General features: G+C 41.1%; 1 protein-coding gene across 1 annotated transcript in view; it reads right to left on the reverse strand.

Annotated features, from left to right (window-relative positions):
* The window catches only part of LOC119655568 (SLIT-ROBO Rho GTPase-activating protein 1-like), a 134,661-nt gene that overhangs the window by 49,131 nt on the left and 60,809 nt on the right, over positions 1–24,721 (reverse strand). The window contains 3 exon segments of the mRNA XM_038061499.1: positions 7,092–7,181; positions 7,253–7,418; positions 11,098–11,281. Of these exon segments, the coding sequence (XP_037917427.1) occupies positions 7,092–7,181; positions 7,253–7,418; positions 11,098–11,281 (440 nt within the window).

Here is a 24,721-nt window from a genome sequence, read left to right on the forward strand (position 1 = left end):
GCTCGACTCTTTGGACCATGTTTAAAGCGGAGATATATGCCATTTTATTGGAAGCAATTGTTAAATCTGAATGTACCGAAAGTTAAGGAATGATTCTTTTCTAAATAAGCCCTACGTCAATTGCATTTCATTTTTCCTGTGAAACGCATCATATTTTGAATAGAAGCTTGTCTCCAAATATGCAATACACTCGGCAGGGTATGTAGTTTCAAATAGTATTTTTGAAATAAAATATTACTATCACTAAATTGTCCTGCTGGTCTGTAAAGTCAGAATAATTACCATTATTGAAATTGTAATTTGGAAGAAGCTTTTAAACAAGTCGGGAAATCGGAAGCTCAGCGCTTGAGGTATTAAAGGTTTTGTGTATTTCCTTTATAAAGAGATTTGAGTGTGCATTTGTGTTGTAGCACGTAAAATATGCATATATTATGTGAAAATTTACACTTTCAAATAATATTTACATTCATAGTCTTGAATTTGCAGAGAAGCGACAGTTTTGACCTAGTATAACTTTGTTAGTAATAGTGTGATTTTCATCAAATCTGGCAGGATCATGCTCTATACTGTACCCTATATTGCTGCAAAATTTTGTGATTCTAGAGTGAACTTAAGGTGGGTTTTCCTGTCAATTAATAAAAATTCTAGTAATGTATTATTATTAACTTTATTTGAACAGATATCAGTATGAAGGGTATTTCGGAGCCTAGGCACCATATAGTGGCAGTCCCCTGATTTTTTTCAGATTTTTCGGTTGGATAGTTTCTGAAAATGGGTTCGTTAAAAAAATGACCACTTTCAACCCCCCGCACTCCCCACCTTTTCAACAAATGTCAAAACTAAGACCGGCTTCGGAAAGTACTAATCGAGACCTTTAATTTGATGCCCCACATGACTATATTTGAAGAAAAAAAAATTTACACCCCCCATTTTGCATGTATGGGGACCCCCCCTTAAATTCGAGGTAAAAGCATGTAACTCACTATATGCGTGAGCGTTCACAGTTCCCCCTTCCTAACAAATTTGGTGTCAATCGCTATAACCGTCTCCGAGAAAAATGCGTGTGACGGACAGACAGACAGACAGTAAACCGATTTTAATAAGTCTACAAATATCTTTTTGTACTTTTTGCATATTTTACTTGCTTCATATGTACACTTTAATTTTGCGGTGTTGTTTGTATGCGACTTTCGATGTTACATCATTTTCTAGGCGGAGCTACTACTACACGAGTACATTCGGCGGCGTTGTTTTTAACGGAGGAAGGAAAGCAAAATGGAAAATTATGTTCGATATTAAATGTGGGTGAGTCAAGGGAAGAATAGCAAAGGAAAATCAGTAATAGAAGTATGTTATTTTGCCCCAATGTTTATCTGAAAAATTATACGAAGTCGCTAAAAATTATAATAAATTTCATCTCCGCTACCCCTTTCGACTCTAGTTTCTAGTTGCCAATGGGCTCTATAAGCAATGCAACGTAGCCTGGGCCAGGTGGACGCGACTACAGAAGTTTCGCTGCTGGTGTGACTTCAAAATCTTCAGCTAGTGATCAGCAATTATCTTTAAATCCTCACCAGGCACCAGCTTTATATATTGACTTAAATTTATCCGAAAAGAAGTATACATATTTGAGGTCTGCGATTAAAGGTGGGCATAAAGACTATTTTCCCAGCCTACACTCACTAAATTTGAAGAAAAGTGCTTGTTATAATCAAAATGTTGTGGAGGAAGTTTCCGCGGAGAGTATATTGGGAATTACAAGAAAATTTTCAAAATCCAAATTTTGAATCTAAAATAAATTTGTTTTCAACTATCATCATCATCATCATCAACGGCGCAACAACCGGTATCCGGTCTAGGCCTGCCTTAATAAGGAACTCCAGACATCCCGGTTTTGCGCCGAGGTCCACCAATTCGCTATCCCTAAAAGCTGTCTGGCGTCCTGGCCCACGCCATCGCTCCATCTTAGGCAGGGTCTGCCTCGTCTTCTTTTCCTACCATAGATATTGCCCTTATAGACTTTCCGGGTGGGATCATCTTCATCCATACGGATTAAGTGACCCGCCCACCGTAACCTATTGAGCCGGATTTTATCCACAACCGGACGGTCATGGTATCGCTCATAGATTTCGTCATTGTGTAGGCTACGGAATCGGAGGGGGGCCAAAAATTCTTCGGAGGATTCTTCTCTCGAACGCGGCCAAGAGTTCGCAATTTTTCTTGCTAAGAACCCAAGTTTCCGAGGAATACATGAGGACTGGCAAGATCATAGTCTTGTACAGTAAGAGCTTTGACCCTATGGTGAGACGTTTCGAGCGGAACAGTCTTTGTAAGCTGAAGTAGGCTCTGTTGGCTGACAACAACCGTGCGCGGATTTCATCATCGTAGTTGTTATCGGTTGTGATTTTCGACCCTAGATAGGAGAAATTGTCAACGGTCTCAAAGTTGTATTCTCCTATCCTTATTCTTGTTCGTGCTTGTGTTTGACCAGTGCGGTTTGATGTTGTTGGTTGATTCGTCTTCGGTGCTGACGTTGCCACCATGTATTTTGTCTTGCCTTCATTGATGTGCAGCCCAAGATCTCGCGCCGCCTGCTCGATCTGGATGAAGGCAGTTTGAACGTCTCGGGTGGTTCTTCCCATGATGTCGATATCGTCAGCATAGGCCAGTAGTTGGGTGGACTTGAAGAGGATCGTACCTATTGCATTCACCTCAGCATCACGGATCACCTTCTCGAGGGCCAGGTTAAAGAGGACGCATGATAGCGCATCCCCTTGTCGTAGACCGTTGTTGATGTTGAATGGTCTTGAGAGTGATCCTGCTGCTTTTATCTGGCCTCGCACATTGGTCAGGGTCAGCCTAGTCAGTCTTATTAATTTCGTCGGGATACCGAATTCTCTCATGGCCGTGTACAGTTTTACCCTGGCTATGCTATCATAGGCGGCTTTAAAGTCGATGAATAGATGGTGCAACTGTTGTCCATATTCCAACAGTTTTTCCATCGCCTGCCGCAGAGAGAAAATCTGATCTGTTGCTGATTTGCCTGGAGTGAAGCCTCTTTGGTATGGGCCAATGATGTTCTGGGCGTATGGGGCTATCCGGCCTAGCAAGATAGTGGAGAATATCTTATAGATGGTACTCAGCAACGTGATACCTCTATAATTGCTGCACTGTGTGATATCTCCCTTTTTATGTATGAGACAGATTATGCCTCGTTGCCAATCGTCAGGCATTGATTCGCTGTCCCATACCTTGAGCACAAGTTGATGAACCACTTGGTGTAACTGGTCGCCTCCATATTTAACCAATTCGGCTGTAATTCCATCGGCTCCTGGCGACTTATGATTTTTTAGCCGATGAATTGCACGGACTGTTTCTCCTAAACTTGGTGGTGGCAGTATTTGTCCGTCGTCTTCAGTTGGCGGGACCTCCAACTCGCCGATGTTCTGGTTGTTCAGTAGCTCATCAAAGTACTCAACCCATCGCTCTAATATGCCCATTCTGTCGGAAATCAGATTTCCCTCTTTGTCTCGGCAGGATGAGCATCGAGGTGTATAAGGCTTCATCCTGCTGACTTGTTGGTAAAACTTCCGCGCCTGGTGCGGTTGCTCCCTGTACTTTTCTAGTTCACAGACTTGTTGGTTCTCCCAGGCTTCCTTTTTCCGTCTGTGAAGTCGCTTCTCCGTTCGACGGAGTTCGTGATAAGTCTCTGCGCGTGCCCGCGTTCTTTGAGAATGCAACATTACTCGGTATGCGGCATTCTTCCGTTCCGTTGCTAGCTTACATTCATCGTCAAACCAGCCGTTCCGACTCCTTTTGCGGCTGGGGCCAAGTATATTTGTGGCCGTATCCATGATAACGTTCTTCAGGTGGTTGTGAAGATCATTAGTTGATGCTTCATCTCCAGGTCCTCTATTGACTGCGGTTATTGCGGCATCCATTTCCCTCTTATAGGTGTCGCGGAGGGTTGTGTTGTGGATGGCTTCAGTGTTCACTCTCACCTGATTGTCAGAGGGGATTCTAGGTGGTATTGTTATTCGAGCTCGGAGCACCATGCCAACGAGATAGTGATCCGAGTCTATATTGGCCCCCCTATATGTTCTGACATTCATCAAGGCTGAGAGGTGGCGGCGTTCGATCAACACGTGGTCAATTTGGTTGAAAGTGGTCCCGTCTGGAGAGGCCCACGTATGTTTGTGGACCGCTTTCCGCGCAAACCAGGTACTTCCAACAACCATTTCGTGTGACCCTGCTAATTGAATAGTCCGCAGTCCGTTATCATTTGTTTTTTCGTGTAAGCTATGGGAGCCAACGTATCGCCTGAATACGGGCTCCTTCCCTACTTGGCTGTTAAAATCCCCAAGTATGATTTTGATATCATATCTGGGACAGGCTTCGAGGGCTCTTTCTACTGCCTCGTAGAAGGTATCCTTCTCCGACTCTGCAGTCTCCTCTGTAGGGGCGTGAACGTTTATGAGGCTTATATTTCTAAACTTGCCTCGCAAGCGCAGAGTGCATAGCCGTTCGCTTATACTTTCAAAGCCGATAACAGCAGGTTTCATTTTTTGGCTGACTAAGAAACCTACTCCGAGCACATGGTTTACTGGATGGCCGCTATAATATATGGTGTAGTGGCTCTTCTCCAGGAAACCGGTCCCTGTCCATCGCATCTCTTGCAACGCTGTTACATCAGCCCTATATTGGGACAGGGTATCGGCTAGCTGCTTATCAGCTTCATCTCTGTACAGGGAGCGCACGTTCCATGAGAAAATGCGCAAATCGTTGTTCCTTTGTCGTTGCCGGGTCCGTCGTTTTAACATCCGTCCTATCCGAGGCTCCTGTTGTGGCTTCGTAACAGGTTGTTTTCCGTGTAGGGTTGTCAGCCCTACCCAACCCCCAACCTGGAGGACCAGTTGGTACAATTTGTCCCGTTTTTAGGCGCGGGAGACTCGCCTTCATCCTTCTCCGTCTGCAGCTTTTCGTCAAGAAAGAGCTCCCAGCGGTCACCACGTGGAGGTGGAGATAGGGTTTGGTAGTAGAGCTGTTGGTGTTGGTTCAGCAGGCATTTCCCAGGTTTTATGCTCCATCGTGGGTACCAATCCACGTTTCGCCCCGGGACCTATACTACCCTTTGACCAAATTTTGAATCTAAAATAAATTTGTTTTCAACTATACAAACTTATAAACCTCAGCTCAACTACTGAAAGCAATCCAATGAAATACAACATCTGTGAAGGAAAAGCTACAATCCTGTCCACCCGTGCTAATTAAAAAATATTTTAAATTTATTTACATCATGCGAAACAGATGACAAAATAAACCACAAACTCGATCGTTTCGATTTTTGACTACACTCGATGTTGGCAGGCAAAAATCTTTGAGAAAGAAGGACATTTTTTATGTTTGAAGAAGGACATGAAAACCCTAGTATGGCCTTAAGGACACTGCTACTGAAACTACCATATGGAAAAAATGGGATGGTGGTCTCGGCTATATGCAGCCAATATGAGGAGGAGACAACGGCCATGCACTTCAAATGTAGCTGCCCGGCGCCCTCGGATCTCAGAAGAAAACACCACAGTATGGTTTTCTTCGCCGAAGAATCTGCGCACTCTCTGCTTCTGAAGAAGGTTCTCAGATTCGCAAAAGTGTGCAAACGCCGCATTCGGGAAGCCATTGAATAGGTGAATCCTGGGGATAGTACAATGGGTTTAATGAAAGCATGAATGCTTGGAACTTTGGCTCCCCACTAAACTAAACTAACTAGTTAACTATCATTTATCATACAGCTTTATACAAGGTCAATAATATGTCAGCAATATGCTGGATGACTTGTTTTCGTACAAGTGTAATCCATCAGATTCATTTCCACTGTTTATGTGAATTTTACTTAGGAGGATTTTTCTGGAAAATAAAGTCAATTATAAACAACTGCACTCTAAGAAAACAGATATTTCCGGAAATTTTCGGTATGCAAAAATTTTGGTGAACACTTCAAACTCAATTATTTCTGGATAACTACAATTACTAGGAAAATAACACAGACCTTGTTGTTTGTTGTTATCTTTTATATTTGGATCAATCTTTCCCGCTGTGATATTTTTAGTTTAAATCTTCAAATACATATTTATCATGGGCTCAATTGCGTGATAAAAAAATATCTCGGCATTATGAAAGAAGCATCACTATAACTTCGAATTAATTATTGTAACATCTTTTGTAAACTGACAAACAAAACCAAACATCTGTTCCTCAGTTAAGCTTTTGCCATTAAACTAAAGATGAATAACCAGAAAAAATTCCCTCTGATTCCAAACGGCACGTTGGTCGCATTTAATCTGTTCTCTGGGTTACTCAGCGGTTCCCTCTGTGCTGGACCGCATTTTTCTCGGTCATGGGAATAAGAAACAAATAATTCCAAGTATTAAGAAGGCTTTAAAAAGCTTTTAAATATTACCGACAAACTCTCTAGCATTTCATAGTCATGTTTTCAATTAAAGTTCTGGATTTGATATTTATTTTTGGCTACGTAGAATATATGGTTAATGTTATACGAAAATACTTTTTAGTTTGGAACTCAACTTGCTGTTGTTCAATTCTTACCATAAGAATGTGGAGATACGTCTTTAGCTATGGCAAAATACTTTGTAAGCGTTTATTGTAATATATACCAACGATGAATATAGGAATGAATCTTAGGGTTCCATTTGCAGAGAAAGGAATAAACATCACTGATAACAAAGTAAGAAATCAAACAAAATAGTCAATACAGCTTGAAATCGAGTTGTTGGTAAAAGGCGCATCAACCAAAATAATACTTATATAATAATTATTAAGTCGGCACACAATAGTAAAAACGATTATCAAAATAAAAATTCAGATAAATGGAGAGATATCCGACAATGAAATTTATTTCAATTCCAAGTATTCTTTGGTATTTTTTAACGATCTCCATATTTATACAATACACATATGTGAGCCCTGGCTTCCAAAACGATATAGAAACGTACTATGTAAGATAAGTACTGAAAAATGACCTGCACCAATTGTTTTTCAATTCATTGCTTTAATGTTTTCCATTTTCATCTTACCTGATAACTATGATACGTTTTTGTAGTTGTGTGAAGTTCTTGTAGTACTCTTAGTATTTCTTCGTGCGTTTCATAACAGATTTCCCGGCACTAAAAACAAGAAACAAATAATAAAAACATGAATCAATAGATAAAATCATTGTTTTATTGATTGGACTTACTCGTTTGTATATTCGTTGAACATCCTCAATGACCGTTTGAAGACGTGCCACTAAATGCACCGAATATATTTCTGATAGGACTGCATGATCTTTTGATAATGATTTTGTTTGGTTAACAAGTTGCGACCAACAAGCATATGATGAAAATAATGGCCACTGCTCACGCCTATAGAAGAAGAAATGAAATTATTAGTTACAAAAAACTATTTTATTATTATATGGCAGCATATATAATAACATGTTTAAATAAATGAAATTGTCGTTTAGGGGGGAGATAAATGTAAACGGTTCAGGCAACATGAATTTTATTTTCATCTAAATATATTGATAATCTTCCGTACAATAAATCCTGAAAATTGCAAATCGAATTCGAAATAATTTTGAAATGGTAGCCTTTGAAGTGTCCATGCCTCTACTGGAAAGGAAGTGCGACCTCCTCATAATCTATCGCATGCTCCGTCGAAAAAAACAATGCGAAACCCTCATTTATTAATTATCATGGTTTAAGAATCGGATTCTCACAAGGCGGGAAAGAAACTGACTGGCTGACTCTTCTCCTTCAAAATGTTTGCTAAGATAAGCTTCCTTTGCAATTTTGCAGCTGCACGTCAAATTCTCCCAGTGTGAGCCGTTCTGAAGCTTTGGAAGTGGGATCTTATGAGAACTGCATATAATTCTCAAGATCTTCCTCCAACTGAATATCACTGACATAAAATTCTAACGCAGTCAAATATTATTAATTAAGATTGGTTAAATTTCAAAGCGTAGTATAGGTCCCAGGGCGAAACGTGGATTAGTACCCGCGATGGAGCATAAAACCTAGGAAATGCCTGCTGAACCAACACCAACAGCTCTACTACCAAATCCTATCTCCACCTCCACGTGGTGATCGCTGGGATTTCTTTTTTAACGAAAAGCTGCAGACGGAGAAAGATAAAGGTGAGTCTCCCGCGCCTAAAAACGGGAATAGGTTTCTTAGTCAGTCAAACAATAAAACCTGCTTTTATCGACTTTGAAAATATAAGCGAATGGCTATGCACTCCGCGCTTGCGAAGCAAGTTTAGAAATATAAGCCTCATTAACGTTCACGCCCCTACAGAGGAGGCTGCAGAGTCGAAGAAGGATACCTTCTACGAGGTAGTAGAACGAACCCTCGAAGCCTGTCCCAAGTATAATATCAAAATCATACTTGGGGATTTTAATAGCCAAGTAGGCAAGGAGCCCGTATTCAGGCGATACGTTGGCTCCCATAGCTTACACGAAAAAACAAATCATAACGGACTGCGGATTATTCAATTAGCAGGGTCACACGAAATGGTTGTTGGAAGTATCTGGTTTGCGCGGAAAGCGGTCCATAAACATACATGGGCCTCTCCAGACGGGACCACTTTTAATCAAATTGACTACGTGTTGATTGAACGCCGCCACCTCTCAGCCTTGATGAATTTCAGAAAATATAGGGGGGCCAATGTAGACTCGGATCACTATCCCGTTGGCATGGTGTTCCGAGCTCGAATAACAACACCACCCAAAATCCCCTCTGATAATCAGATGAGAGTTAACACTAAAGCCCTCCGCGACACCTATAAGAGGGAAATGGTTGTTGCAATAACCGCAGTCAACAGAGGACCTGGAGATAAAGCATCAACAAATGATCTTCACCACCACCTGAAGAACGTTATCATTGATACGGCCGCAAATATACTTGGCCCCAGCCGGAAAAGGAGTTGGAAGAATGCCGCATACCGAGTAATGTTGCATTCTCAAAGAACGCTAGCACGCGCAGAGACTTATCACGAACTCTATCGAGCGAAAAAGCGATTTCACAGACGGAAAAAGGAAGCCTGGGAGAACCAACAGGTCGATGAACTACAAAAGTACAAGGAGCAACCGCACCAGGCGCGCAAGTTTTACCAACAAGTCAGCAGGATGAAGCCTTATACACCTCAATGCTCATCCTGCCGAGACAAAGAGGGAAATCTGATTTCCGACAGAATGGGCATATTAGAGCGATGGGTTGAGTACTTTGATGAGCTACTGAACAACCAGAACATCGGCGAGTTGGAGGTCCCGCCAACTGAAGACGACGGACAAATACTGCCACCACCAAGTTTAGGAGAAACAGTCCGTGCAATTCATCGGCTAAAAAATCATAAGTCGCCAGAAGCCGATGGAATTACAACCGGAATGGTTAAATATGGAGGCGACCAGTTACAACAAGTGGTTCATCAACTGATGCTCAAGGTATGGGACAGCGAATTAACGCCTGACGATTGGCAACGAGGCATTATCTGCCTCATACATAAAAAGGGAGATATCACACAGTGCAGCAATTATAGAGGTATCACGTTGCTGAGTATCATCTATAAGATATTCTCCACTATCTTACTAGGCCGGATAGCCCCATACGCCCAGAACATCATTGGCCCATACCAAAGAGGGTTCACTCCAGGCAAATCAGCAACAGATCAGATTTTCTCTCTGCGGCAAGCAATGGAAAAACTGTTGGAATATGGAGAACAGTTGCACCATCTATTCATCGACTTTAAAACTGCCTATGATAGCATAGCCAGGGTAAAACTGTACACGGTCATAAGAGAATTCGGTATCCCGACGAAACTGATAAGACTGACTAGGCTGACCCTGACCAACGTGCGAGGCCAAATAAAAGCAGCAGGATCACTCTCAAGACCATTCGACATCAACAACGGTCTACGACAAGGGGATGCCCTATCATGCGTCCTTTTTAACCTGGCCCTCGAGAAAGTGGTCCGTGATGCTGAGGTAAATGCAAGATGTACGATCCTCTTTAAGTCCTCCCAACTACTGGCCTATGCTGACGATATCGACATCCTGGGAAGAACCACCCGAGACATACAAACTGCCTTCATCCAGATCGAGCAGGCGACGCGAGGTCTTGGGCTACGCAAGTATATGGTGGCAACGTCAGCACCGAAAACCAACCAACCAACAACATCAAACCGCACTGGTCAAACACGAAGAAGAATAAGGATAGGAGAATACAACTTTGAGACCGTTGACAATTTCTCCTATGTAGGGTCGAAAATCACAACCGATAACAGCTACGATGATAAAATCCGCACACGGTTGTTGTCAGCCAACAGAGCCTATTTCAGCTTACAAGGACTGTTCCGCTCGAAACGTCTCACCATAGGGGGAAAGCTCTTACTGTACAAGACTATGATCTTGCCAGTCCGCATGTATTCCTCGGAAACTTGGATTCTTAGCAAGAAAAATTGCGAACTCTTGGCCGCGTTCGAGAGAAGAATCCTCCGAAGAATTTTTGGCCCCCTACGTGAGGATGGACGATTCCGTAGCCTACACAATGACGAAATCTATGAGCGATACCATGACCGTCCGGTTGTGGATAAAATCCGGCTCAATAGGTTACGGTGGGCGGGTCACTTAATCCGTATGGATGAGGATGATCCCACCCGGAAAGTCTATAAGGACAATATCTATGGTAGAAAAAGAAGACGAAGCAGACCCTGCCTAAGGTGGAGCGATGGCGTAGGTCAGGACGCCAGACAGCTTTTAGGGATATCGAATTGGTGGACCTCGACGCAAAACCGGGTATTCCGGAGTTCCTTATTAAGGCAGCCCTAGACCGGATACCGGTTGTTGCGGCGTTGATGATGATGAATTTATGAAATGTTAAAACATATTGAAATGATCCTCACAACGATATAAATCTGAAAGCAAAGAAATCGATTTTCGGCAGATAAAACATAAAACATAAAAATCTAAATTTTAAATAATTTGCACTTTTTTGTTTAAAGCTTAAATTTTTTAATAAAACTTGATTAATTATCAAATTTACTCACTTTTGTTTCTGTTCCTTATGTCGTAGTTGTAATGTTTTAGCTAACTTATCTAAACTTTTACTGTAGTCGATCTCCAATTCGGCACGTCTTCGAAAAAAATCTTGTAATTCTTGTATAAGAGATACTTGTGATTCCATACGAACATCCAAACATCGTAACTGTTCATTTAGTTGCAGACGAATATCTAAGGAAATAAGAAAAGGAAGAATATTTTAAAAGAATGTATTGACAAATGAATTCGATAAAAGTAGAAATGAAATAAAGTTCCCTAGTAGCCCAGATAGAATGAAAACGTGAACCGCTTTTAGCAACAAAGCTCTAAACCAGAAATAATACACTCCTTTTTGCCTCCCCTACTTTCGGCATGAATGATTCATAGATATAAGGATAAGATCATTTCCTCAATTTCCAGTTTTCGTTTGGAAATGGAGAGTCGAAAAAAATGAAATCCTTTGTTTGCATTAACATAACCCATAAGCGAGCATATGTATGAACGCTCACTGAAACATTTCCCGACGCTGACCGTGCATCCATTCCAGCTTTGTCTTCCAGGTTTCCGGCCATGAAGACATAAAGATATTTTCATCAAAACCAGAAAACAAAACGAAAGGGAATACTTGTTGTACTTTGTAATTTCTAATGAATGGATTGCACCCTCATTACACACTGTGTGCACATACGAGGGATTGCCCTGGTATGACTCATCATGTCATGACGAAGCGCCCAGGCTTCTCTATATATAAAGATACATAGACTCGTTCAGTATATACAGGCCTATGTCCGTAATCGTATGAACTCATCCAACTACCCCACAGCAAACTCAAACTCCCCCTTACATTACTTTCGAATCAACAACTCGTAGTTGTAGTGTTTTCATGCAAAGATATGGTATGGATGGAAATAATCAGCAGAAAACCACACTCGCTCCTTTCTCGGGGCGGAAATAACAAAGGCGCTTTCCATGAAATTACATATCTATGGGGACTTGCTTTCACTTTAGTATTGCCATTTCGTGCAAAATGAGATGCAGTCGGGGCAAGGCACCTAAATTTGTCCTTTGTAAAAAACATTCCTTCCGTGCTCTCAGTAGGCGGAAAATTATTAAAGCATCCCTATAATTTTTATAATTGAAAAATAGAAATATAATAAATTATCACGATTATCTGAGCGGATTACACACCAACCTTGCGTTTTAAATTGATAACACCAACTGCTGGAAAAGCGCGAACCAAATAAAAAATAACAAAAGAAATGGAAGACAGTAATTTCGCGGAAAATGTAGAGATCATTAAGAGAAATACGTCGACCTGTCTCAAGGATACCCGTGGAATTCTTCTGATTGAACGAAGGATAAAAAACTTTTGTGATGTTATAAATCGATTTTACGGAAATGCAGGAAGCGTCTTTGGAGACGACAGGTACCCACACAATCTTGATAACTTTTCCACCCTCCCAGAAATACATTGACTGCAGTTCGTTAACCCGGCAAGCACACAAATTGCATGAGCGTGAATCTCACCGACCGTTAGTCATTAAGAAAGATTTTCCACCACCTTCTAGAGGTAAAAATATCATTCAAGGGAAGGAAACTCCCTTTATATTTGCGACGCACTGTAAATATGTTATATAGACGCTCATTAGTTGAACAGCTCACATGTGTGTTTGTTACGAGGCTACCAAGTGAACTTTAAATTACCAAGTTTGTGACTATTGTCAAACCTTGTATTGCCCATTGGGAACGTACTGGGAAGATCCTGCCGTAGCTTCATGTTAGCGTAATATTACTCCTACGTGTCTTATTATCACTCCCAACGTAGAATACTCTTTCATTTCGTTGGAAACTACCAACTCATTCGAAAACGCAGTGGGTGTAATTTAAATTAAAGAAATTAATTTCGTGTCCTCATAGGTCAGTTTGAATTGGGGAAAACTTAATACAGAATTAATTATTTCAAAAATTTATCACGCATAATGTTACCGTTTGTTCCAGGAATAAATCCGTTGTACCATGTGGACATTGCTACCCCAATGGCGCATAATGGATAATTGGTTGGTAATTACTCATAATGAAATTGTCCTAATGACAAAACAAAAAGGTCTACCGTGAAGTTGCCTTTCAAATAAAAAGCCTTAACTATATAGCATACTTAATCCAATCGTTTTTTCGATTTTCTTAATGGCCCATCACATTTTCCATTATAATAAAGGGTACCTTGATTTACTTTGCAATTGGTTCATATAGCCATAGTCCTTTACTTAGGAAGTCATTCAGGGGACTCAGAAGTATTTTAAGACAGTAGAAATGAAAAATGATTATTCCTGATATCAGGTTTTGGAAATCTTTACATAACCTAGAAAATCTTGATAATGAAAAACTACCCGCTCCGGCAGGTCGGCATTTCAGGTAAGAAAGGTTTTGTGGAGGCTTTGAGTAGAAACATTTGGGTGTACAATGGTTCCATTTGTACATAGCCCCTAGTAGTCCGACACTTCAATGTGATAATAATAATAATATTTCGTCGTTAAATGCTACTTAAAAGCTCGACCCCAAGCCCAGCTGTGAAAGGAGGCGGGATCGATGGCCTAAGTCTGAATGGCTTTAGGGCACCGCAGCGTCTCAGGAGGTAAGTGAGGAAAGGGCGCCAAATTTGCAGTCTTGCAGATTACTCACTGAGGAAACTATCACCACACCTGGGAATTCCCAGCACAGGTATAAAATGCAAATCTAAAAATGAGGAGGAACAATTTGGGGTCCGGTATGGAGAACTGGCGGGCGTCTTCCGATTTGGTGACTGGGTCGGGGTCCCATAATGAACACCACGGCGTCGAAACCGCTAACTGTGGGTTGATTCGACGTCTAGGCGCCACGATGACCAGCAACATGGTTCCGGCTGCTGCAACTGTTTCGGCCGGCGACCATTTCAGCAGGTTCGCAACGGATACAGTGGATTGCTGAACGCTTCTACTACGTATTAACGGCGGGGCAGGTACAATATCTTACCGCCCCTTAATGCACCAGAGATTCGTTAGGCGTTTCCTTCAATACACACACGTAACTGTGTAGCGAGCCGCAGACCAGTATCGCTTCATTTCTCACAGTCACATAATGCCGGCCGTCATCAGGGGACGTGTTCGACTTGAGGTCATCGTGGAAACTGATACTGGTACTGACGACCACCTTAGAAGTCTGTTGCGAACAGTAGACATGTTCAGGCATGATATTCGGATGAAATTTTGATTAGACACGTGTCGAGTCCAAGCCATTCGCAAAGGTCATCACGAACCGCATGCGGGACACAGTGTTGGTGGATACGGACTACTATGTCCATTTTCCGAATACATCAACCAAACTCTGCCATGGAGCGGATAATTTTGCCTCGTGACATCGGAGGTAAGGGCGTGGTTGACGCGGTGGCACAATATTACCGCAAGCCGACTCGTTACGCGCTTTCTTATACAACAAAGAGTAGGCGAGTCTCTCGCATGCGGTTGTTTGTAAGCCAGACTGTCAACTGACTCCACTTAACTTGAAGGATCGATCTTTTAATGCTCCGAGTAGGGTGAAGTCAATCCAGGAGCTGATCGATGATTGAACGTCAATAGCAATGCACGGCAAACGGAGACGGAGGGATTCATGTGTGTCATTCAGGACGGCGTGGTCGTCACCCGGGTTTATAAAAAGCTCATAATGAAAAAGCGGGAGGAAGACGACCAGTGCAGAATGTGTGGCCGCTGGTTAGAGACGTTGGACCATCTCATTTCTGGCTGCACTTTTATGGCACCAGTGCAATACAATATAATAATAATAATAATAATCGTTGGCGCAACAATCCATGTTGGATCAGGGCCTTGAAGTGTGTTAGAGCACTTCATTCAAGACCGTAACGGTACACTAGGAGGCAATGTGGTCAGCATTGCGCTCGCCCGAGATTATTACCCTGATTTGACTCAGGTACTCATTCAGAGCTGAGTCGACTGGTATCCGACGTCAAATCACGACACAAATTCCACTGCCACCAGTGAGATTTGAACCGCGACCTTCCGTACGACAGCCTTGCGCTCTAACCAATCAGCTATCCGGACAGTGCAATACAATGCTATATGTAAAGTGATTCATCAAAACCTTGCATACAAACATGGGCTGATCATGGAAACACTATCATTCACTTTATTTGAACAGATATCGATATGACTGACTATAAAAGACGTGACGCGTCTTACGGTAATGGAGACAAAGGCGTTGCGTTGGACACTCCTTGATCACATCCGAAATGAGGTATCCGCGATCGATATAAGGTTGTACCGAGCACAGGAAAATTACGAAAAAGGCGTCTTCGATGGTATGGTCATGATTTTCGGGCGAAAGATAATTTATTCGCCAAAATTAGCCTGATCTTCGAAGTCGATTGTAAGCAACCAAAAAGCCGGCCAAAGAACAATGGCTTGATACTCTGCATGGTGATGGTGATAAAATAAAATGACACAACCGATCACGACGAGCCGAACCCGCATGTGAACGGGAAAAAACTAAAGAAAAAAGGAATATCGATATGGAAGCCATTTTGAGGACTAAATGCTGCATAGAGATATCATCGTTCCTTTCCGATTTTTCGGTTGGGTTATTTCTGAGAATGATTCCTTAAAATAAGTAACAACTCTCCAAACCCCGTCTCCCCTCTGTGCAGCTGCGAACTGATATTCGTGTTGGAAAATACTAATGGAGACATTTCATTTCATAATCCACAAGGCTACATTTGAATGAAGAAAAATATTGCGTCCTCTTTTGCATGTAGAGCCCACTGGAATTAAAGAAAGGGATCAAAAATTCGTTTAAAGTATTCTCTGCTTGTCCTAAAAGGCGGCTAGAAGCGACAACATTTTTGGAACAAGAAATCTGTGAGTTCCGAAATTCTCCCACTAGTGAAACATTATCCATACCTCGGATAAGAACAGACTTATTAGTCACGACCTTTGTCTATCGTACTAAGATGTGAGTTGATGTTTAGAATTCATACACCCCTCGACAAAGGGCATCGAGGATTCCTAACATGGCCGCTTTTTCCAACTCGAGCGAGAGTTCGAGCTTTAAATTACAAGCTAGATATTCTGAATATTCTCTAAGTAAGGTTAGATAGTGGAACTCTGCAGAACACTCCTCTATCTCTGGCCGCAGTACGCCATTGTGCTCTCGCAAGCCTGACCGAAGTAAACATCCATCCAGTCTCTGATTAATGCTTACGATAACTACAATTTCATTTCAAGGGAACCGATTTCTGATAGGATACTGACTACGAGATACCGGTCCAGAATGACGAACATTTCAATGATACAGTGTTAGGCACCAACAGAAACTTAAGATATAGGGAAGAAGAAGGTTTTCTAGGAGTAACTCACGTCAGTCCACGAAGGGTTTCCTAAAGGTGACATTGTAATCATGATGGTTGAGATGAATACCCAAATAGGTTGTGTTAACAATTGCAATTGGACAACAAGCACTTAGAATAGGAGGAGCTAGCTGCTAGATGTGCGAAAGAAATTATCATCTAATGGTCGCTTGTCTTCGCTTGTGCTTGTTGATTCTTGCAGGGTTGGAGAACTTCGACCGAAATTCAACTCCGACCACCTACATAATACAGGTTTCGTTCAACAGTGGGAAAACTATCTTAATAATCGGAGTGTAGATGTCTTGAATAGTCAGGTGATAAACCGAAACCGCGTCACAAGATTTTTCGGACTGCGGATAGAGGAAGGGGGAGGGGGTTTAAAAGCTTTATTTACTACTGCGAGTGGTAGCTAATGTGATCGATCTTCAAGGAAAAAGAATATTTTAAGAGTAATTTCTACATTCCAAGGTGAACAAAATAATACTCCAGCGACTAAACATAAACCACACCCATTTACATTAGAAAAGTAATTTACCGAGGGCATTAAAAAAATTCTGGACAAAGATACATTTTTCATTGTTGGCCTTTAAAAGAGCAGCATCAAACAGGTGAAGATGCAAATATCGGAGGTAAATTGTTATATCTTTCTTTTTCTTCAGCCTTTGTCCCGTTCACAAGCGGGGTCGGCTCGTCGTGATCGGCTTCGCCATTTGGCTCTATCGAATGCCTGATCTGGGTGCAATCTCGAGGCTTTCAAATCCCCATCCAGCGTATCAAGCCACCGTTGCTTAGCTCGGCCTTTTGGTCGTTTACCATCGACTTCGATGTTCAGACCAATCTTTGCAAGTGAATTCTCGTTTGCACGAATTGCGTGACCATACCATCGAAGACGCCTCTCTCGCAACTTTTCCACGATCGGTGCAACCCCATAACAATCGCGGATATCCTCATTTCGGATGTGATCTAAACGTGTGACGCCACTAGTCCAACGTAGCATCTTCGTCTCCATTACCGCAAGACGCCGTTCATTGTCTTTTATGGTCGGCCAACACTCAGAATCATAGAGAGCGACTGGACGGGCGACATTGCGGTCAATTTTAGATTTGAGACGTTCGTTGATGCGTCGATCACAAAGGACACCAGTTGTGGAACGCCATTTCATCCAGGTTGCGTTAATGCGTGAAGCAATTTCATAACGCAGTTCTCCATTGGCTGACAGCGTTGACCCGAGGTATTTAAATCGCTCAGTTCTGGTCAGATCACTGCCGCTGACAGTTATTGTGCCTGTTTCATGGGAATCGGTCATCAAAAATTCAGTTTTGTTTAAATTCAATCTGAGACCGTGTTGCATGAGGCGATCATTCCATTTTTGAACAAGTTGCTCGAGATCATTTTTGCTATCAGATGCTAGGAAAACATCATCTGCATAAAGCAGTGTGTAGGGCGCTGGACGTTGTATATCCCGTGTGACGGTGTCCATAACAAGGACAAAGAGAAGTGGTGAGAGGGCACTTCCTTGATGAACACCAACAGAAACACGAAACGGTTTTGATACACCCGCCATACTTCGAACTTTACTTTTCGGATCGTGGTAGAGCAATTGAACCCAGCGCACGAGTTCTTCTGGCACGAAGTGTTGTCGTAAAGCATACCAGATGAGTTCGTGTGGTACACGGTCAAACGCTTTCTCTAGATCCAGAAAGGCAATGTAAAGAGGGCGATGCTTCTCACGGTGTTTCTCCATGAGTAACCGCGCAGTGTGTATTGCGTCAGTAGTTCCGCAGTTCTTGACAAATCCGGCTTGATTCACGGTTATTTCAACGATTTCGGGAATACGGTTGTCAAGAATGCGTTCAAAAATCTTCATGGTATGGGAAAGTAACCGGATCGGACGGTAATTTGAACTTTCTGCTGGGCTACCTTTCTTTTTCCATATTGGAACAGTGGTACTTTCTTGCCAGTCAGATGGTGTTCTTCCTTCCTGAATAACCCGGTTAAAGAATTCACTGAGCCACAGTGTTGGGTCCCAGCTCTCCCAGCGCTTTCCAGAGCTCAGATGCGATGTCGTCAGGTCCTGTTATATAAACAACAGAAATATTACTACACATATTAATTTAAGAAAAGAGAAAGGGTTTAGAATTGTATTGATTCCCACGTTAATCCTGACGATATCATCGATGATCTCAACGAACACGGAATTGAACTAAAAGCGGCAATATTTTGATCAGATGCAAGAAACCTCAGTCAATATTCAAGAGAGAGCTAATTCCAGAATTTAACAAGATACTACCCTATACATAATGTTAGATAGGTTCTCCATCAGAAGAGGAACGACACGGAGAATATTAACATGTTTGTAGTCTGCTTTCATTTTTATATGCGAAGGACATCTTGGATTAAATGGAAAAGGTTAAGACACCTTCCGCCACTCATATTTTCTGGCTTTGTGAAAGTTCTTTAGATTCATTTTTAAGGTTTTGTGTAAACACAAAACCTTATTAAAATCGGTTTACTGTCTGTCCGTCACACGAATTTTTCTCGGAGACGGTTATAGCGATTGACACCAAATTTGGTAGAAAGGTGGGAACTGTGAACGCTCATGCATACAGTGAATTACATCCTTTCACGTCGAATTTAAGGGGGGTCCCCATACATGCAAAAGGGAGGTGTAAATTTTTTTTCATCAAATATAGTCATGTGGGGTATCAAATTAAAGGTCTCGATTAGTACTTTTCAAAGCCGATCTTAGTTTTGACATTCGTTGGATCGGTGGGGAGCGCGGGGGGTTGAAAGTGATCACTGCATTAAAGGGGCCATTCTCAGAAACTACCAAGCTGAAAAATCTGAAAAAGATGAGGAGGCTGCCACTATATGGTGCCTGGGCTCCGAAATACCTTCTATGCCGATATCTGTTTAAATAAAGTTAATAATAGTATATTACTACATTTTTTTGTAATTGGTTGGAAACCCCCCTTAAGTTCATCCTAGTACCATGAAATTTCGCAGTGATATAAACTATAATTTGGAGCATGATCTTGCCAAGTTTGGTGGAAATCGCACTATTACTAACAAAGTTATAATACCCCAAATTTGTTGCTTCTTTGAAAATTGAAGACTATGAATGTCAATATCACCCGAAAGTGGATACTCTCACATAATATATGGATATACTACGTGCTACGTACTAAGAAATACACAAAACCTTTCGTACCTGAAGCGTCCAGCTTCCGGTTTCCCGACTTGTTCTTATTGTTCGAGATTTGGTGACGCGCATTAGCTTCAAATCCACCTTTTTCTGATCATTTTGACTTCGGCTAACGATCTGAATTCATGAAATCTCGGATAAAGTCGCTTGAATATGTTTTTTTAAATATTAAACTACTTATCCGCGACAGCTCCAAAAAAAAATCTTCTGAAGTTTTACGTTGCTCAAAATCATATTCCATAAGCCAGTCGGTTCCTGGCGATGTGCTTTAGCTCATACTACGATGTATTTGAGGCAAAATGATATTGTCCATTGAACAATTTCACGTCCTCCAGGTAGCATAAAGAACGCCACCGATGACAAGAGAGAATATAATCGGCCACAGAATACTAATTTGTCGGACCCAACTTTGGACTTCAAATTTCTTTGAACTGTCGAAAGCTTTCTCTTAAAAAGGCGCAATTGACATCGCTCAGTTTTGGGGTGCACTAATAAAATTTGTTCTGCGGAAAAATCGATAAAAACAACTAATGACTACAATAGTGTCAGAGTGAAATTATGCGGTGTTTCCAATGATTAATTAATTGAAATAATAAAAACAACAAAGAAACAACAAGTTTTTATTATTTCAATTACAATAGTGTGTTTGATTTTGTACTGAAAGCGTAGGTTCCACCTTCACATTGTACGCATTTGATACTCCACTGTGTATCCACTTGTAAGTGGAAACCAACTCATATCCAAGAATCCTTCCAAATCTACGTATCACCAAACTTGCCCCATGATTAGGGTTGTTAATTTGAAAATAAAAATGTGAGCACGCGCCTTCTGTAAATTTCTACGGGCATTTTTAATCGGTTCATTATCTTTCTGGCCGTCTAACACACCCAAATTAGCCGAAAACCGCGAAAGGTATTGTGACGAAGCTATTTATAGGCAATTAGGAGGACAGAGGGCACGATGTTGCAACGTTTTGCGGGAATACTAGCAACACCTTTGTAACAAAATCATTGACCATAAAGCGGTGCAACATTGATTTGTTAGTTATGTACAAATAGAATCTTCGTAAACAAGTGTTGTTACCAATTAGTGAATCCAGACACTTGGAGAGTAGCAGCAGCGCTTCCACTTTACACACTAGAGGCAAAATCGATACGTTCTGGTGTGGATAATTCTAAGAAAATCCTGACGTTTGGACCACCTCCTATATACAATTTTTTTAATGAACCTTATCAGCAGCCACCAAAATGCAACCATAGAAGTACCTGCTGCTGATTCAATATGAATTTTGATCACTAATCATGGGCAATCAGGATATAATCTAAACTTGACTACGAGGTCCAAGAATATTTACTTGTAGCATTCAAACGTTCCTGGTAGTACGTTACCTTAGGAACGGTCGTTTTCGACCATGAGTGAGCTTATGTACATCCTCCCTTTGACTCATTAGATATACATAGCTCTGACCATTCGTTGGTTTGCTAGTCTAGATAAGTGTTCCACTTCGTTCCTGCAGTTAGATAGTGAATTTCTACAGCTCGATGCACTTGCCTGTAATGATTCAGCTAAGATGTCGAATAGATCTTTCCTGTTGCACAAATGACTGCACAGATGACATTATTCAGATTTTTGAGAGATTAACAGCGATAAGTAAAATAATTGAGTGGAATTGCTATTTCATTGATTTACATCACTAACCCAAATTCCAAATGATCAATGGTTTTGTAAACATCTGGCTATTAATATGTTCATTGAAACTTCTTTGAGAAAACAATTTCTAATACTTATAGCCATCCAATTCATTGTCCCTTCTTTAACTTTAAATGGATATACCAGATTTCTTTTATCGCACCAGTAAACGTTCCCATCGAGGAAATAAATTTTCAAATTCTGACAACTAAGCTGTTTCAGTGGCATTTTTAGATTACGTTTCCCTGGAAAAGAAACCAGTATCGGCTGTACCTCGGTTCTAAAAATCATATATTTCATCAAGTCATCACGATTTCCAAATCCTAACAACTCCTTTATGATTTTTTGCTGAATTTATTTTTGGGGCCACTTCTCCCTTTTAGTACGCATATGGATCGAATACACATTGGATGCCCCGCTCTGGGTTGATTTACTAGTGAACTTCATAACAAATTATTTATACTTAAGGAGAATTTCTTTGTGCCTGAAAATACTTGAAATCTAAAGGAATGAAGCTGTGATTAATGGATGACTAAGCCAGCATCTGTGTAGCAAGTGGATTAGTGATGGAGTTGACACGCTAAGAGCTACATGTGATTTGGAACGAATGCGTGAGTAGATACGCTGCTCTAAGAAGTTAATCAAGAGATTAGTGTAAATTATATGGTCTTTTACTTAGTACTAATCCTTCACTTTCACCTAAATTTCTCCTTGCGAGTTTCGTTATGCACATATTTCATTGAAAATAAAATCCAAATGATTATGGAGAACGTTTGCATGAGCCATCATTTTCGTTGCGCCAGATTAATGATATTTTTTCATCCCCTCGAAACGATGCAACTTTACTTAAGATCTAGAACAATAAAGTGAAATCATTGGATAAACGTTCCTAAGCTAAGACTATGCTTGGTAACATAATAGAATAATTGAATGCCACGACATAGTTAAAATACATGGCGACCGCTTAAATTCCCAATCAATTTATACAAAGCACAGATACTATGTTTTTATGGAATATAGCTTAGTGCAGATACCAATTTGTAAAAGGAAAGTTATATTTAAATAATGACATACTTTAGAATTGTGGAACTCAGTGTAGATAACACAGATAGATAGCTGTCATTCCTCAATGATTACGAATATCATTTAATAATCGAATCACTGCAACGAAGTCTAATATATCTATTAGTTTGTTATCTGATATCGTAGCACATTGGCAAGATGAAAGGATACGTATAGGCCATTTAATATAATATATAGATATGATATATTATATTAAATAAAGGTTGCCCAGCCTATCTTCTAAGAAATCACATCTCTCATTGGATGTTCAGGATATTTCTGATTTCACTCCGAAATTGGATTACAATCTAATGTCATGAAGCAATATTCCATCTATTACGTCCTTTCAACTTGATGAAAACACCTGGCTCTATAGTAGCCACCCCACCTCTTTGATCAGAAGTTGAATGTTCTAGGAAATTATTGGAGATCCATCGGACAGACAAAACATATCCCCGTGTGATTCCCAAATGATGGTAATCGGATGAGGGTTTAGAAGGGTGGCGTCACTCGAATAATGCAGAATTGCGAAAGTCCTACAAAATTAGTCCGATTCTTTTCTTAATGGAAAAATAAACAGGTTTTCGAATCTATAGGAAAAAGGTAAAATAAAGCGCGCGAAAATGTGTACAAACGCTATGGTTTTCATTTTATAGGTTGCCTTTAACTTAGGAATATGTTTAAAATAAGATGGTCACTTCGGGTATGAAAGGTTTTGTGTATATCTTTGATAAAAACATTTGAGTGGACATTTGTCCCATTAGTACCTAGCTCGTAATATATATGCATATATTATGTAAGAATATGGCCCACACTAAAGAGGCTTCACTCCTGGCAAATCAGCAACAGATCAGATTTTCTCTTTGCGGTAAGCGATGGGAAAACTATTGGAATATGGACATCAGTTACACCATCTTTTCATCGACTTCAAAGCCGCCCATGATAGCTTAGCCAAGGTGAAACTGTACACGGCCATGAGAGAATTCGGTATCCCGGCGAAATTGATAAGAATGATTAGGCTGACCCTGACCAATATGCGAGGCCAGATAAAAGCAGCAGGATCACTCTCGAGATCATTGAACATCAACACCGAGGTAAATGCACCCAACTTCTGGTCTATGCTGACGATATCGACATCATGAGAAGAACGACCCGAGACGTACAAACGATTGTTGCCAGCCAATAGAGCCTATTTCAGCTTACAAAAACTTTTCCGCTCGAAACGTCTCACCATAGGATCAAAGCTCTTACTGTACAGGACTTGATCTTCCTCGGAAACTTGGGTTCTTAGCAAGAAAAATTGCGAACTCTTGGCCGCGTTCGAGAGAACAATCCTCCGAAGAATCTTTGGTCCTCTACATGAGGATGCACGATTCCGTAGCCTACTAAACGACGAAATCTATGAGCGATAACATGACCGTCAGATTGTGAATAAAATCCGGCTCAATAGGTTACGGTGGGAGGGTCACTTAATCTGTATGGATGAGGATGATCCCACCCGAAAAGTCTATAAGGGCAATATCTATGGTGGAAAAAGAAGACGAGACAGACCCTGCTTGAGATGTAGTTTATGCCAGACAGCTTTTAGGGATATCGAATTGGTGGACTTCGGCGCAAAACCAGGATGTCTGGTGTTCCTTATTAAGCCAGGCCTAGACCGCATACCGGTTGTTGCGCCGTTGGTGATGATGATAATGTGAAAATATACATTTTCGCGTCATACTGACATTGAGTCTTGAATTTATACAGAAGCGACAACTTCGACCTATTATAACTTTGTTAGTAATGGCGAGATTTCTACCAAGCTTGGTAATACATGTTCTGTAGTATAGCCTATATTACCACATGATAATTCTAGGATGAATTTAAGGGGTTTCCAGTCAATCTAGTGAGGTATTATTATTAACTTTATTTGAACAGATATCGGTACGAAGGGCAGCTTCTTGATTTTTTTACAAACTTAACACTAACGGTACACTGCAGAACACTGTAGGAGGTAATGTGGTCACCATTGCACCCGCCCGAGATTATTACGCTGATTTGACTCAGGTACAGCTCAGTCGACTAGTGTCCGACGTCAATTCATGATACAAATCCCACTGCCACCAGCGAGATTTGAACCGTGGCCTTCCGTATGACAACCCAGTGCTCTAACCACTGAACTATCCGGACCAACCATAGTAGGTTGTCGATAATTGAGATTTTGATGCGACGCAGAGACTCCGAAAAATTGGCCAAGTGAGTTGTTTGCCATGCATGAGTCTTCGAGAACAGGCAATTTTTG

This window comes from Hermetia illucens, chromosome 4 (genome assembly GCF_905115235.1).
Source record: "Hermetia illucens chromosome 4, iHerIll2.2.curated.20191125, whole genome shotgun sequence".
Lineage (NCBI taxonomy): Eukaryota > Metazoa > Arthropoda > Insecta > Diptera > Stratiomyidae > Hermetia > Hermetia illucens.